General features: G+C 41.7%; 1 protein-coding gene across 1 annotated transcript in view; it reads left to right on the plus strand.

Annotated features, from left to right (window-relative positions):
* The window catches only part of klhl7 (kelch-like family member 7), a 61,995-nt gene that overhangs the window by 22,732 nt on the left and 21,008 nt on the right, over positions 1–18,255 (plus strand). Inside the window, exons 8-9 of the mRNA XM_059944926.1 lie at positions 8,282–8,522; positions 13,921–14,122. Of these exons, the coding sequence (XP_059800909.1) occupies positions 8,282–8,522; positions 13,921–14,122 (443 nt within the window). The remainder of the gene's footprint in view (positions 1–8,281; positions 8,523–13,920; positions 14,123–18,255) is intronic.

Raw genomic sequence — 18,255 nt, forward strand, 5'->3', positions numbered from 1 at the left:
GCATGATCTGCTCTTCACAAAGCCATGCTGACTGTCCCTGATCAGACCATGATTCTCTAAATGCCCATAGATCCTATCTCTAAGAATCTTTTCCAACAGCTTTCCCACCACAGAAGTAAAGCTCACTGGTCTATAATTACCTGGACTATCCCTACTACTTTTTTGAACAAGGGGACAACATTCTCCTCCCTCCAATCCTCTGGTATCATTTCCGTGGACAACCAGGACATAAAGATCCTAGCCAGAGGCTCAGCAATCTCTTCCCTCGCCTCATAGAGCAGCCTGGGGAATATTCCGTCAGGCCCTGGGGATTTATCTGTCCTAATGTATTTTAACAACTCCAACACTTCTCCCTTAATATCAACATGCTCCAGGACGTCAACCTCACTCATATTGTTCTCACCGTCATCAAGTTCCCTCTCATTGGTGAATACCGAAGAGAAATATTCATTCAGGATGATTCATTCCACAGTCTCCAGGCACATCTTCCCACCTTTATCTCTAATCGGTCCTATCTTCACTCCTGTCAACCTTTTGTTCTTCACATAATTAAAGAATGCCTTGGGGGTTTTCCTTTACCCTACTCATCAAGGTCGCCTTATGCCCCCTTGCTCTCCTCAGCCCCTTCTTAAGCTACTTTCTTGCTACCCTATATTCCTCAATAGACTCATCTGATCCTTGCTTCCTAAAGCTTACATATGCTGCCTTCTTCCATCTGACTAGATTCTCCACCTCACTTGCCACCCATGGTTCCTTCACCCTACCCTTCTTTATCTTCCTCACCAGGACAAATTTATCCCTAACATCCTGCAAGAGATCCCTAAACATCAACCACATGTCCATAGTACATTTCCCTGCAAAAACATCATCCCAATTCACACTCACAAGTTCTAGCCTTATAGCCTCACAATTTGCCCTTCCCCAATTAAAAAATTTTCCTGTCCATGACAATGTTAAAGGCCAGGGAGCGGTGGTCATTGTCCCCCAGATGCTCACCCACTGAGAGATCTGTGACCTGACCTGGTTCGTTACCTAATACTAGATCTAGTATGGCATTCTCCCTAGTCGGCCTGTCAACATACTGTGATAGGAATCTATCCTGGATGCACTTAACAAACTCTGCCCCGTCTAAGCCATTGGAACGAATCAGGAGCCAGTCAATATTAGGGAAGTTAAAGTCGCCCATGATAACAACCCAGTTATTTTTGCACCTTTCCAAAATCTGCCTCCCAATCTGCTCCCCAGTATCTCTGTTGCTACCTGGGGGCCTGTAGAATACTCCCAGTAGGGTAACTGCTCCCTTCATGTTCCTGAGTTCCACCCATACTGACTCAAAAGAGGATCCTGCTACATTACCCACCCTTTCTATAGCTGTAATAGTATCCTTGACCAGTGATGCCACCCCTCCTCCCCTTTCCCCCCCCCCCCCCATCCCTTTTAAAACACAGAAATCCAGGAATATTGAGAATCCATTCCTGCCCTGGTGCCAGCTAAGTCTCTGTAATGGCCACTACATCATAATTCCATGTATGTATCTCAGTTCATCACCTTTGTTCCTGATGCTTCTTGCATTGAAGTACATGTACTTTAGCCTTTCTACCTTACTACCTTTACACCCTTTATTCTGCTTCTCTTTCCTCAAAGCCTCTTTATATGTTAGATCTGGCTTTACTCAGTGCACTATATTTGCAGTTCTTGCATGACCTTTATCCTCTTCCACCTCACTATCTGCTCTAGCACTCTGGTTCCCCTCCCCCTGCAAATCTAGTTTAAACCACCCGGAGCAGCACTAGCAAACTTTCCCGCAAGGATGTTAGTCCTCCTCCAGTTCAGGTGCAACCCGTCCCGTCGGAGCAGGTCACACCTTCCCTGGAACAAGGCCAATTGTCCAGAAACATGAAGCCCTCTCTCCTGCACCAACTCCTTAGCTGCTTAGCACACAACTCCTTAGGATATTGGTCCCTCTTGATTTCAGGTATAACCCATCCATTTTGTACAGGTTATACTTTCCCCCAGAAGAGATCCCAATGATCCAGAAATCTGAAGCCTTGCCAGCTGCACCAGTTCCTCAGCCATACACATAGAAACATAGAAGGCCTACAGTACAATACAGGCCCTTTGGCCCACAAAGCTGTGCTGAACTTGTCCTTACCTTAGAAATTACCTAGGGTTACCTATAGCCCTCTATTTTTCGGAGCTCCATGTACCTGTCTAGGAGTCTCTTAAGATACTCTTATCGTATCTGCCTCCATCCACCACCGTCACCAGCAGCCCATTCCACGCACTCTGCGTATATTTTTTAAAAAATTACTCCTGACATCTTCTCTGTACCTACTTCCAAGCACCTTAAAACTGTGCCCTCTTGTGCTAGCCATTTCAGCCCTGGGAAAAAGCCTCTGACTATCCACATAATCAGTGATTTTCGTCACCTTATACACCTCTATCAGATCACCTCTCATCCTTCTTCGCCCCAAGGAAAAAAGGCCAAGTTTATCTGCCAAATCATCCTATTCTTACCCTCACTGGCATGTGGCACAGGCAGCAAGCCAGAAATTACTACCCTGTAGATCCTGCTTTTCACCTTTCTACCTAGCTTCCTAAATTCTCTCTAAAGTACCTCCTCACTTTCTACCTATGTCATTGGTGCTGATATGTACCAAGACTTCTGGCTGCTCACCCTCCCCCTTTAGAATACCATGGACCCAATGAGACATCACTGACCCTGGCATCTGAGAGGCAACATTCCATCCAGGAGTCTCTATCTTGTCAACAGAATCTCGTGTTTATTCCTCTAACTATGAAATCTCCTATCACTACTGCAGTCCTCTTCTCTCTTCCCTTTTGAGCCACAGCATTAGACAATGCCAGAGACCTGGTTGCTGTGGTTTCTCCTGGTATGCCTCCCCCTCAAAACAGTATTCAAAGCTGCATACTTATTATTGAGGGGAATGGCCACTCTGCACTGGCTGCTCAATTTCTTTCCCTCTCCTGACATTCTCCTTGGTATCTGCCCCCTGCAGCTTGGGGGTGACTACCTCCTGTAGTCCTATCTATTGCCTCCTCAGTTTTCTATATGGCCTGAAGGTCATTGAGCTGTAACTCCAGTTCCTTAATACATTCTTGGAGGAGCAGCAGCTCAATGTACCTGGTACAGGTGTGCTTATCTGGGAGGCTGGAGGTCCCCAGAATTCCCACATCTTACACAAAGAACACAATACAACATCTGGAGCCATTCTCACTGCTCTGATTATGCACTAACAGATGAGAAATGAAGAAGAAATTTGCCAGATGCATACTTTGTTCAAGCCTGATGAGCCAAAGTCCCACACTCTTAACAGTAGTCCACTTCAACAATGGCCTCTCTATTTGTCCTTCCTTATTTCTTTTTGCTCTTGCTAATGAATCGCTAATTCCCAGGATTATTCCTATTACTTTTCTTGAAAAGAGAAATAACATTTGCACTCCTCTGGTACTATTTCTGGTCCAAGAGGATGTAAATACATTTGTCAATGGCCCAGCAATCTCTTCCCTCACTTCCTGTTGTAACCTCATATATATCTTGTCAAGCTATGGTGATTAATCTATCCTAATACAGTGTATTCCAGTTAATTGGGACCAGTACATTTTGGCCCTTCAGTCATGGGAGCAGAATTAGGCCATTTGGCCCATTGAGTCTGCTCCGCCATTTGTTCATGGCTGATCCTTTATTTCCCTTCTCAGTCCGACTCCCCAGCCTTCTCCCTGTAACCTTTGATGCCATATCCACTCAAGAACCTATCTAGCTCTGCCTTACATATGCCCAACGACCTGGCCTCCATAGCTGCCTGTAGTAATAAATTACACAAATTTACCACCGTCTGGCTAAAGAAATTTCTTCATATCTGTTTCAAATGGACACCCCACTATTATGAAGCTGTGCCCTCTTCCTACACTCCCCCACCATAGGAAGCACACTTATCACATCTATTCTGTCTAGGCCTTTCAATATTCAAAAGGTTTCAATGAAATCCCAACTCATCCTTCAAAATTCCAGCAAATACAGATCCAGAGCTATCAATGTTCCTCGTATATATAACCTTTTCATTCCAGGAATCATCCTTAAGAAGCTTCTCTGAACCCTCTCCAACGCCAACACACTTTTTCTAAGATGAGGAGCTCAAAACTGTTCCCAATACTTGGGGTGAGGCGTCACCAATGTCTTATAAAGCCTCAGCATCACATCCTTGCTCTTGTATTCTAGACCTCTTGAAATGAATCCTAACATTTCATTTGTCTTCCTCACCACTGACTCTACCTGGAAGCTAAACTTTAGGGTGTTCTGCACAAGGATGTCTAAGTCTCTTTGCGTCTCAGATTTTTGGATTTTCTCCCCATATAGAAAATAGTCTGCACTTTTTTTGTACTACCAAAGTACATGGCCATGCATTTTCCAACATTGTATTTCATTTGCCACTTCCTTGCTTATTCTCCTAATCTGTCTTAAGTCCTTTTGCAGCCTTCCTGTTTCCTCAACACTACCTGCCCCTCCACCAAAATTTGTATCATCTACAAACCTGGCATAAGCCATCTGTTCCATCATCTGAATCATTGATATACAGCATAAAAAGAAGTGATCCCAACACTGACCCCTGTGGAACAGCATTACTCACTGGCAGCCAACCAGAAAAGAATCCTTTTATTCCCATTCGCTGCCTCCTACCAATCAGCCAATGCTCCAAACATACCAGTAACTTTCTTGTAATACCATGAGCTCTTAACTTGGTAAGCAGCCTCATATGTGGCACATTGTCAAAGACCTTCTGAAAATCCAAATATACAACATCCACTGCATCCCCTGTATCTGTCCTACATGTAATCTCCTCAAAGAATTCCAACCGGTTCATCAGGCAAGATTTTCCTATAAGGAAACAATGCTGACTTTGTCCTATCTTGTTCTGTGTCACCAAGTACTCCATAACCTCATCCTTAGCAACTTATTCCAACATCTTCCCAACCACTGAGGTCAGTTTATAATTTCCTTTCTGCTGCTTTCCTCCTTTCTTAGAGGGAGTGACATTTACAATTTTCCAGTTCTCCGGATCCATGCCAGAGTTCAATGATTTTTGAAAGATCATTAGTAATGTCTGAACAATCTCTACTGCTACCTCTTTCAGAACCCTGGGATGCAGTTCATCTGGTCTGGGTGACTTATGCACCTTTCGATCTTTCAGCTTTTTGAGCACCTCTGCCTTGTAATAGTAACTGCTCTCACCTCTTCCCTCACACCCTTCAACATCTGGCGCACTGCTGGTGTCTTTCACAGTGAAGACTGATGCAAGATACTCATTTAGTTTATCTGCCTTCTCCTTGTACACTGTCATTATTTCTTTAGCCCCTATGTGATGCTGGGTCTCCTAGGACTCCCAACATCTTGCAGAAGAATGCACAACAGCCATTTACTCTATTTGGTAATACAGGACAAATTAGAGCACTATCAATACTACTACGGTACTATAAAACCATATTAGTTCCCAATACAGTAGTTGTCGATGCTATGCTGCTGTGTTCCTTTGATTGACTGTAAATGAACAAAATCAGCGCAGCCACCTAGTGCAGGTAATGGACTGCCTACATACAATGTTGTCAGTTGTTGCATCTTCCAAATCATCATTTTCATTGTAATGTTCAAGATGATTGTGCTACATTCTTCGTAGTTTTAAACTTGAAGTAGTGAAATTGTTTCATTTTCATTCCCAGCTGTTTCTGGCATCTCCAAGCCTCAGTGCTTTAAACCACATTGAGCAAAGCAGTTCTGAATGGTCTTACTGTTTATTTCTTGCCAATTAACAGTGACGAAAATAACTGCTTTTGGAACAAACATACGCATCTGACACTGGTGTGGCCTCCTGTATATTAGTGAGACCCAAGGCAGATTGGGAGACCATTTCACCAAGCACCTATGCTCCATCCGCCAGAAAAAGTGGGATCTCCCTGTGGCCACTCATTTTAATTCTACTTCACATTCCCATTCCGGCGTGTCAGTCCATGATATCATTGATATACAGTCACGATGAGGCCACAATCAGCTTGGAGGAGCAACGCCTTATATTCTTGCCTCCAACCTGAGGGCAATGATATCGATTTCTTGAACTTCTGGTAATGCACAACTGACCCCTTCCCCATCACTATTCCCATGCCATTTCCCTCTCTCACCTCATCTCCTTATCTGCCTACCTCCTTCCTCTGGTGCTCGTCTGCCTTGTCTGTCTTCCATGGTTTTCTGTCCTCTCCTGTCAGACTCCCCCTTCTTCAGCCCTCTATCTCTTTCACCAGTCAACTTTCTCAGCTCTTTACTTCACCACCCCCCTTTTCCTGGTTTCACCTATCACTTTGTGGTTCTTCCTCCCCTCCCTCCATTTTCTTACTATGACTCCTCATCTTTTTTCCAGTCCTGATGAAGGGTCTCGGCCCAAGATATCAACTGTACTGTTTTCCATAGATGCTGCTTGGCCTGCTGAGGTACTCCAGCATTCTGTGTGTGTTGTTTAGATTTCCAACATCTGCAGATTTTCTCGTTTGCTTTTTAAAAACTGTTTGCTCTAAGCTCGGTATAGTGTGTAACGGCTAGTCAAGTTAGTTAGAAGCTATTCAGCAACAGTTTTCTGCCCCAATTAAGCAGCATTGTAACTTAAATACATGAAGGGGTTTTTTTCTCAATTAGTTTTTGTTCTTTAAGAATTGTCCCAAATAAATGGTTGCCATGATTAACTGATGGCCCAATTAGTGGGAATCCACTGTATTTTTTTAGGAACTCCAACTCTAGTTCTTTACCTTGACTTGTTCCAGTGCATTAGCTGTTCTACGCTGACATCACATTTGTCAAGGTTCCTCTCATGGTGAATACTGAAGCAAAGTATTCATTAAGGACCTTTCCTACCTTCTCTGACCTCAGGCACATGTTTCCTCTTTTATCCTTGATCAATAGTCAGAATTATAGAAAAGTACAGCACAGAAGCAGGCTGTTCGCCCCATCTAGTTCATGCCTAATCCATTTAAACTGCCTATTCCCATCAACCTGTACCATAGCCCTCCACACTCTTCCCATCCATGTACCTATCCAAATTTCTCTTAAATGTTGAAATATAACTCACACCCACGACTTCCACTGGCAGCTTGTCGCACACTCTTGCCACACTCTGAGCGAAGGAGTTCCCCCTCATATTCCTGTTAATCATTTTACCTTTCATTCTTAACCTATGACCTCTAGTTTTAGTCTCGCCCTATCTCAGTGGAAGAAGACTACTTGCATTTATTCTGTCTTCACCCCTTGCAATTTTGTATATCTCTATTAAATCTCTGTATTTTTCTACCCTCTAGAGAATGAAGTCCTAACCTTTTCACCCTTTCCCTATAATTCAGGTCCACAAGTTCAACATCCTTTTAAATTTTCTCTGCACTCTTTCAATCTTATTAACATCTTTCCTGGAGGTAGGTAGAGATCAAAACTGCACACAGTACTAGAAATTGGGTTTTATTAATGTCTTATACAACTTCAATATAACATCCCATCTTCTGTACTCAGTACTTTGATTTATGAAGGCCAATGCATCAAAAGCTTTCTTTATGACCCTATCTGCCTGTGCCACACTCAAGGAATTATGGATCTGTATTCCCAGATCCCTCTGTTCTACCACACTCTTCAGTGCCCTACTGCTCACCTTTATGACCTACCCTGGTTTGTCCTCCTGAAGTGTAACACCTTACATTTGTTTGTATTAAATTCCATCTTACATTTTTCTGCCCATTGTTTTTCAGCTGTTCAGATCCCACTGCAAGCTTTGATGGCCTTCCTTGCTGTCCTGTATGCTACCTACCCCCCACCCCCCAAACTTGGTGACGCATGCAAATTTGCTGATCCAGTTTGTCAATTATCATCCAATTCATTGATATAGATGACAAACAACAACAGACCCAACACCAATCCCTGCAGTACACCATTAGCCACAGGCCTCCAATCAGAGAGGCAGCTATGTAATACTTCTCCCCAAAAAATGTCTAATCCAATTTACGACCTCATCTTGAATGCCAAGCGACTGAACCTTCTTGACCAACCTCACATGCAGGACCTTAATAAAGGCCTTGCTAAAGTTCTTGTGTTTCTTCTTGGTTACCTTATAATCATCAACAGCCATGTTTGAATTTTGCTTCTTAAACCTTAAATATGCTTTCTTCATCCTCTGGACGAAATGTTTTACTTCCCTTATCAACCATAGTTACTTCACCCTACCATCCTTTCTTGCAGGATTATACTTGGATGGACATTCGTTGTCCATTTGAGAAACGGCGAGATGCAGCCTGTGTCTTCTGGGACAACGTTGTTTATATACTGGGTGGTTCACAGCTTTTTCCCATCAAACGGATGGATTGCTACAACGTAGTTAAGGACAGTTGGTATTCTAAGCTGGGTCCTCCAACACCTCGTGATAGTCTTGCTGCATGTGCTGCAGAAGGCAAGATTTACACATCTGGAGGCTCTGAAGTAGGTAAGTTAGCTGTGTCTTTATTCAATGCCACTTCTATTTACACATTGTGCAACAATATTTTCAAGCCACTTCAACAGGATCCACTGGTTAGAGGTCAAGAAAAGCAGCTCTCCAAGTCATGCATTAAACTGACTTGAGCATATATCATTGCTTCACTATCACTGCCTGAAAATCTCTGCCTAACATTTTGGGAATGTATTCTTACATGCTATCATGCAGTTGTTTACTAGATGACAATCTGTTTGAGTGGTAAATGTGAACTGGATCAGATACAAACACAAGGAAATCTGCAGATGCTGGAAATTAAAGCAACACACACAAAATGCTGGTGGAACAGACAGCATCTATAGGAAGAAGTAAAGTCGACATTTTGGGCCGAAGCCCTTCATCAGGATTAACTGAAAGAAAAGATAGTAAGAGATTTGAAAGTAGGAGGGGGAGGAAGAAATTCGAAATGATAGGAGAAGAGAGGAGGGGGTGGGGTGAAGCTAAGAGCTGGAAAAGTGATTGGCAAAAGGGAAACAGCTGGAGAAGGGAAAGGATCCTGGGATGGGAGACCTAGGGAGAAAGAAAGGGGGAGGGAAGCACCAATGACAGTCTGCACAGCTGTCTGTGGCAATGCATTCCGCAGATTTACCACCTTTCTAAATGAATTTCCATCAATTCTGAGTTTGTGCCCTCTGGTCCTAGACTCCCCCACCATAGGAAACAACTCACATCCACTTTGTCCAGACCTTTCAATATTTGATAGGTTGCAGTGAGATTTCAACTTCTCCACTAACCCCCACTCCCCCACCCCCCGGCATCCATTCACCAGTGAGTACAGGCTCAGAGCTGTCAAACGCTCCTTTCATCATGTTATCTCTTTTATTCTGGGATCATTATCATGATCCTCCTCTGGACCCCCTGCATTACCAGCACATAATTTCATAATTTCTCGGATAAGGGACCAAAACCGCTTATAATACTTTAAGTGCAGTCTGATCAATGCCTTATATAGCCTCAACATTCTATCCTTGTTTTTGTTTTGTATTCTAGATCTCTTGAAATGAATGCCAACATTGCATTTGCCACCTTTACCACTGACTCCAACCTGCAAGTTAAACTTCAGGGAATTCTGCACAGGAACTCCCAAGTCCCTTTGCACCTCTGATTTTTGAATTTTCTCCCTAATTAGGAAATAGTCCACACCTTTAATCCTTCTACCAAAATGCATGACCATACACTTCCCCACATTATTACTTCCAGGGATGTAATCGATGATCTCAGAGCTAAGGTGCTGAATCTTAGGTGCTGACTTTAGGACCACGTGTGTCCTTTGTTTCATGGAATCCTGGTTAACCCCTTCCATACTGGATGCAGTGATTCAGATCAGTGGGTTTACTATACACCATCAAGATCTATAGTCTCAAAAGCAAAGGTGGAGGAGTATGCCTCATGATCCACTCCTCTTATTGCATAAATATTATCAGTGCTGTCCCAACTCTGCCCACCAGACCTGGAATATCTCTCAATTAAGATTGGGCATGACTAGACTGAAATCCCACCTCAGCAAGGACCTGGGCCCATTGCAATTTGCCTATCACCACAGTAGGTCAACAGCAGGTGCAATCTCAGTGGCTCTTCACATGACTTTGGATCACCTGGACAATACAAACACCTATATTCACTATAGCTCAGCATTTAATACCATCATTCCCACAATCCTGATTGAGAAGTTACAGAACCTGGGTCTCTGTACCTCCCTCTGTAATTGGATCCTCCAGTTTCTAACCGGAAGACCACAATCTGTACAGATTGGTGTTAATATCTCTACCTCACTGTCGATCAACACTGGTGCACCTCGGGTGTGTACTTAGCCCACTGCTCTAATCTCTCTATACCCATGACTATGTGGCTAAGCATAGCTCAAATACCATCTATAAATTTGCTGATGATACAACCATTGTTGGTAGAATCTGAGATGGAGAATGAGAGAGCGTACAAGAGCAAGATACACCAACTAGTTGGAGTGTTGTCGCAGCACCAACCTGGCACTCAACGTCAGTAAGATGAAAGAGCTGGTTGTAGACCGAGGAGGGCAAGATGAAGGAACAGTTACCAATCCTCATAGAGGGATTGAAAGTGGAGAGTGAGCAGTTTCAGGCTCCTGGGTGTCAAGATCTCTGAGGACCTAACCTGCTCCCAACATTATCAAAGCAGTTATAAAGAAGGCAAGACAGCAACTATACTTCATTAAGAGTTTGAAGAGATTTGGTATGTCAACAAAAACACTCAGAAACTTCTATAGATGTACTGTGGAGAGCATTCTGACGGGCTGCGTCACTGTCTGGTATGGGGGGTGGGGGCACTGCACAGGACCAAAAGAAGCTGCTGAGGGTTGTAAATTTAGTCGGCTCTATCTTGTGTAGTAGTCTACAAGTTACCCAGAACATCAAGGAACGGTGTCTCAAGGGCAACGTCCATCATTAAGGACCCCCAGCACCCAGGGCATGCCCTTTTCTCACTGTTACCATCAGGAAGAAGATACAAAAACCTGAAGGCATACACTCAGCGATTCAGGAACAGCTTCTACCCCTCTGCCACCAAATTCCTAAATAGACATTGAACCCATGAACACTACTTCACTTTTTAAATCTAATATTTCTGATTTTGCACGATTTTTCATCTATTCAATATACATATAGTGTAATTGATTTCCTTATTTATTTACATTTATTTAGTTCTATATTATGTATTGCATTGAACTGCTGCTGCTAAGTCAACAAATTTCATGATGCATACCGGTAACGATAAACATGATTGATTATATTCCATCCGCAACTTCTGTGCCCATTCCTAATATGTCTAAGTCCTTTTACAGACACCCCATTTCCTCTACACTACCTGCCCCTCCACTTATGTTCGTATCAGCCACATACTTGGCCACAAAGCCATCAATTCCTTCATCCAAATCATTGACATACAATGTGAAAAGAAGCAATCCCAACACAGATCCCTGTAGCACACCACTAATCACTAGCAGCCAATCAGAAAAGGCCACCTTTATTCTGAATTTGGCTCCTGCCAGTTAGCCAATTTTCTATTAATGCCGTGGGATATATCATTGGTTTTTATCTTGTTATGCAATCTTATGGGGCATCTTGTCAACTGCCTTCTGAAAATCCAAATAAACAACATCCAATGACTCTCCTCTGTCTATTGTGCCTGTGATTTCCTCAAAGAATTCCAACTGGTTCAGGCAGGATTTCCCCTTTAGAAAACCACGCTGACTTCGGCCTATTTTATTATGTGCTTCCAAGTATCCTGAAACTGCATTCTTAATAATAGACTCCAACATCTTTCCAACCACCTGAAGTCTGGCTGACTGGTCTATAATTCCCTTACTTCTGTCTTTCTCCCTTAAAGAGTGGAGTGACGTTTGCAATTTTTCAGTCCTCCAGAACCATCCCAGAATCTAGTGATTCTTGAAATATCATTACTATGTCTCCACAATCTCTTCAGCTACCTCTTTCAGAACCCTCGGGTTTAGTGGTAGTCAATCTTGTCCAGTTGACTTATTAATAGCAATGACACTCGCTTCTGGCCCCTGACACTCTCACATTTCTGGCATTCTGCTAGTGTCCTCCACAGTGTAGGGTGAAACAAAATACTTAAGTTCTTCCACCATTTCTTTGTCCCCCATTACTACCTCTCCAGCATCATTTTCACACAGTCTGACATCCACTCTTGTATCCCTTTTGCTCCTTGTATATCAGAAAAATCATTTTGTATCCTTTTTTATATTATTGGCTGCCTTACTTTCTTATTTCATATCTTCTCTCATTATAACTCTTTTAGTTGCCTACTGTTGGTTTTTAAGAGCTTCACAGTCTTCTACATTCCCTCTAATTTTTGCACCTTCTCTTTTGCTTTTATGCTGGCAGCATTGTGTTATCTTCCCTTCAGAATACCAATGTGATTGCTGAAGTGAAAGATGTGTTTTAGTGTACTTTTCACTGTCAAGCTTGTATCACACAGAATCCCTAAGACTTGAGAACTGGCTTGAGTTAGTTTATTTTTTTAAAGAAAATTGAGGAAAATTATTTTACTATAAATTTTATTTATAAGTGTAATTGATTTATCGGTGCAGATCAATTAATTTAGCGCATACCTGTGACCTTATAGTTCATAATTTTATTCATTACCTATCAGGAATTAGACAACCTCTGTAATTTTGACCAAAAAATGTTAACACCTTTTGTATATCACTTTTGATAAAATGGCTCAGTTAAGGTGATGCGCTATAAATTGTACATTGCTGGGAAGAATGTAAAGCCAATTGAGTTGTAGGTACTCTCAAAACTAGAATTGTATTCAAGGTAAGTTGTAAAGTTTTTTAAAATCTTTTTAAATCTTTTTTTTTAAATCCTCTGTATGTGTTCTCCCCAAATGTTAGTTATTTGGGGATCTGTGCTAATTTAATCTGGCATTGATGTTGAAATTATTTGGATTTCATACAATTTTATAAAGTCCTTGAAGAATAAACCAGTAGTGTGGTTTTCACAATGATATAACATATGGTTTTCAGATATAACAATACTCCACTTAGGGAGCAAAACTTCTGCTATTACTCTGCTGTGCTATTGAAATAGGAGCAGGAGTAGGCCATCTGGCCCATCAAGCCTGCCCCGCTGTTCAGTAAGATCATGGCTGATCTGCCCATGGACTTATTTCCACCAACCTGCCTTTTCCCCATAACCCTTAATTCCCCTACCATGCAAAAATCTATCCAATCTTGTCTTAAATACATTTACTGAGGTAGCCTCCACTGTTTCTTTGGGCAGAGAATTCCACAGATTCACCACTCTGTGGGCAAAGCAGTTCCTCCTCATCTCCCTCCTAAATCTACTCCCCTGAATCTTGAGGGTATGCCCTTAGTTCTAGTCTCACCTACCAGTGGAAACAACTTTCTTGCCTCTATCTTATCTATCCCTTTCATAATTCTTCGAATTCCAGCGAGTACAGTCCCAGGCGACTCAATCTCTCCTCATAGTCTAACCTCCTCATCCCTGAGATCAACCTGGTGAACTTCCTTTGCACTGCTTCCAAAGCCAATATATCCTTGTTGAAAACAGAAAAGTTATAGCAGGTTTCTGAACACTCCCAATTGTATGTTACAGATGAGTTACTGAATTGGTATGGTTCAGTTGCACAGAAGACATTCAATTGCATTGTGTTGGGACCAATGTGTCACATTCTGATGAACTAGTTAATCTCGTAAAGGGTAATTTGATCTGGAACCTCTTGGTAAACATGTCACAGTAGAATAGGTTGCTAGGTTACAGTGGTTACTAGATCACTACCCTTAGATCTAGTAGCGATGCAAATCCTTCTAATTATTGTGTTTTTGGTGCAGGAAACTCTGCTTTGTATCTGTTTGAATGTTATGATACCCGAACAGAGAACTGGCATACCAAACCCAGTATGCTGACACCTCGATGCAGTCATGGTATGGTGGAAGCCAAAGGACTAATCTATGTGTGTGGTGGAAGTTTAGGCAACAATGTATCTGGAAGAGTTTTAAGCTCCTGTGAAGTATACAACCCTGCAACAGAGTCGTAAGTGTCAATGACAGTAGTTTGGTTATCCTATGTTATGGTTTGTAAATATTTTTCATTATGTTTACCTATTAATTTAGTTTAAAACACAAATTTAAGTTTTGAAAGTGTAATATTTTTATTTGTCACAGTATTTAATAGCAATCAATATGGATTGAAATTCCTCCTGCCTTAGATTAGTAGGGTTAATTACATAAAACAAAGAAATCTACAGCACATTGCAGGTCCTTCGGCCCACAATGTGGTGCCAGTTATGTAACCTACTCTAGAAACTGCCTAGAATTACCCTACTGCTTAGCCCTCTATTTTTCTAAGCTCCAAGTACCAATCTAAGAGACTCTTAAAAGACCCTATTGTATCCATTTCCACCACTGTCAGCGGCAGTGCCTTCCACACACCCACCGTTCTCTAATTTCTGAACTCAAGTTCTCATACAAAATGCATTCTGTACTTGCATCAAATTTTGATGACATTCCAAAAGAAAGTTGGCATGTATAAAATTAAGCAACAAAGATTCTGGTGGAGAAACTCAGCAGACTCATTGCACCAGTATGAGGCAATAAATTGTTGATATTTTGGGTCAAAACTCTGCATCAGGTTTGAGAGTGAAGAGCCAAGATGGCCAGCATAGAGGAGAATTTCTCCAGCAGGTTGTTTATTATTACAGAACTAGCATTTGCAGCCCCTGTGCCTTCAGTGTATAAGATTGTATTAATGTCTTTTGAAGTCTCTTTAGCGGAGAGTTTACAAGCATAGTTAATTGAGAACCATATTATAATTAAGTTTTCCAATTATAGCTTCTAATAAACTTCTGAAAATAGAAAAGCAAACCTGGAAGTGAAAGCAGAAAACTAATGGAAGGTTGAAGGTAACAATGGTTGAAAAATAGGATTCTGCAGTATTGGTTTAGCAATGGGAATGGATGATATCTTAGAAGGTTCAACAAAGGTTTTTGAGCATTGGCCAGACAGTGATTTGGATTGATTGGTGAGAACAAATATAATAAAGCAGGGGAAGGTGGAGTGAACAGTGTTAGAGTGGTTATTTGAGGCTTTAACTCTTCAAGCAAGAGGAGGCTTGAGTGAGAGAAGGCAAAAAAATCTGCTGGTAGGTTTAATCACTTTATAAGACCATAAAATTATTATCAAAAAGGGTAGCAAATACGGTACTCAAAGTGTTATATCTCAATGCACAAATTATAAGAAATAAGGTGGATCATGTTGCACTATTACAAATTATCAAGTATGATGTTGTAGCCATCACTAAATCATGGCTGAAGGATTGTACAGGTCCACAATCCCTTATCCAAAACCCTTGGGGCCAGTTGCATTTTGGATTTCAGACCCGGCGGAGCACTAGACCTATGCACATCCTCCCGTATACTTTAAATCATCTCTAGATTACTTATAATACCTAATACAATGTAAATGCTGTGTAAATAGTTATACTATATTGTTTAGGGAATAATGACAAAAATATTTTATTTCCAACAAAAACATTCAATAAAACATTAAAAATATACAGCTTCAAATGAACCGAATCAAACACATGGTAAATGACTTATTGGAGTAAATGTAGATCATCACTGTCACTATAAAACGTCAGTAACTTGTCTTTCTGTTTCTTTAAATTGCATACAGTGGTAGTTCCTACACTATATTCTTCAGTAAGACGCCGCACAGACACACCACAATCAAGCTTCTGTAATAACTCCGCTTTCTGCATTATTGATAATGATAGATGCTTCCTTCTCTTTTTCTCATTGTTACCCATAGGAGTATTTGCAGCTCTTTTTGACATTTTCACAGTGAAATTAAAACACAGTCAACAGTAAACACAAAATATCAGCGAACAGCAAATGCACGTGTAACCAGTACAAGCACTGAGCCACAACTGACATCTGGTGGCCTCTGCTAGTGCTGCCATGTCACACCTAAGTGACATCAGCTGTTAACGGAAAAGGCTTCAGTTTTCGGAGCTTTTTGGATTTCAGAATTTCAGATAAGGGATTGGAAGCTGAGTGTATTGGAGGAATAGGAAGGTAGGCAGTTTGGGTGGTGTGGCTCCTCCAGTAAAGAATGGCATCAAATCAGTAGAAAGATGTGACATAGGATGGGAAGACGTTGAATCCATGTGGGTTGAGTTAAGAAACTGCAAAGGTAAAAGGATCTGATGACAGTTATATACAGGCCTCCCAACAGTAGCTGGGATGTGGGCCGCAGGTTACAACAAGAAATAGAACAGGTGAGTCAAAAGGTCAATGTTATGGAAGTCTTGGGAGATTTCAACATGCAGGTCAATTGGGAAAATCAGGTTGGTAATGGATCCCAAGAGAGTGAGTTTGCTGAATGCCTAAGAGATGGGTTTTGAGGGCAGTTTGTTGTTGAGCCAACTAGGGAATCAGCTATACTGGATTGGGTATTATGTAATGAACCGGAGGTGACTAGGGAGCTTAAGGTAAAAGAACCCTTAGGAACCAGTGACCACAACATGATTGTGTTCAACTTGAGATTTGATTGGGAGGAAGTAAAGTCTGACCTAGCAGTATTTCAGTGGAGTAAGGGAAATTACAGTGGTATGAAAGAGGATTTGGCCAAAGTAAATTGGAAGGAAATGCTGACAGGGATGACAGCAGAGCAGCAACGGCGTGAGATTCTGAGAAAAATGAGGAAGCTGCTGGATAGATGTATTCAAAAAATGAAGTAGTACTCAAATGGCAAAATAGTACAACAGTGGCTGACAAGGGTAGTCAAAGCTAATGTCAAAGCAAAAAAGAGGACATGCAACAAAGCAAAAGTTAATGGGAAGCCAGAGGATTGGGAAGCTTTTAAAACCCTACAGAGAACAGCTAAAAGACTCATGAGGAAGGAAAAGATGAAATATGAAAGCAAGCTAGCAAACAATATTGAAGTGGATAGCAAAAGCTTTTACAAGTATGTAAAAAAAAAAAAAAAAAAATGAGAGTGGATATAGAATTGTCAGAAAATTAGGTAGGAGAAATAGTAATGGGTGACAAGGAGAAGGCAGATGAACTAAATGAGTATTTTGTATCAGCCTTCACTATGGAAGGCATTAGCAGTGTGCCAGATGTTGAAGGGTGTGAGGGAAGAGAAGTGAGTGCATTTACTATTACAAAGGAGAAGGTGCTCAAAAAGCTGAAAGACCTAAAGGTGCATAAATCACCCAGACCAGATAAACTGCACCCTAGGGTTTGAAAAAGGTAGCGTTAGAGATTGTGGTGGCATGAGAAATGATCTTTCAAAAATCATTGGGCTCTGGCATGGTGCCAGAGGACTGGAAAATTACACTCCACTCTTTAAGAACGGAGGAAGGCAGCAGGAAGGAAATTATAGGCCAATTAGTCTGACCTCAGTAGTCGGGAAGATGTTGGAGTAAGTTGCTAAGGCTGAGGTTATGGAGTACTTGGTGACACAGGACAAGATAGGACAAAGACAGCATGGTTTCCTTAAGGGAAAATCTTGCCAGTCAAACCTGTTGGAATTCTTTGAGGAGATTATAAGAAATAAATGTGCAGACTATTTTCTAAGTGGGGAGAAAATCCAAAAATCTGAGATGCATAGGAAATCCTTGTGCAGAACAACCTAAAGGCTAACTTGCAAGTAGAGTCGGTGGTGAGGAAGGCAAATGCCAAGTTAGCATTCATTTCAAGAGGTCTAGAATACAAGAGCAGCGAAGTGATCCTGAGGATTCACAAGGAACTGGTGAGGCCTCACCTTAAGTACTGTGAACAGTTTTGGGCTCCTGATCTAATAAAAGATGTGTTGACATTGGAGAGGATCCAAAGGAGGTTCTCAAGGATAATTCCAAGAATGAAAGGGTTATAATATGAGGAACATTTGATAGCTCCTGGTTTGTACTCACTGGAATTAGAAGGATGAGGGGGAGATCTCATTGAAACCTTCTGAATGTTGAAAGACCTAGACATGGTAGACATGGAAAGGATGTTTCCCATGTGGAGGAATCTAGGACAAGAGTGCACATGCTCAGGATGGGGGGGGGGGGGTGGGAGTGGGGGTGTCCATTTTAAAACAGAGATGCAGAAAAATTTCTTTAGCCAGAGGGTGGTGAATTTGTGGAATTGGTTGCCACGTGTGCTGTGGAGGCCAGGTTGT

This window comes from Hypanus sabinus, chromosome 20 (assembly GCF_030144855.1).
Source record: "Hypanus sabinus isolate sHypSab1 chromosome 20, sHypSab1.hap1, whole genome shotgun sequence".
NCBI classification, from domain to species: Eukaryota; Metazoa; Chordata; class Chondrichthyes; order Myliobatiformes; family Dasyatidae; genus Hypanus; species Hypanus sabinus.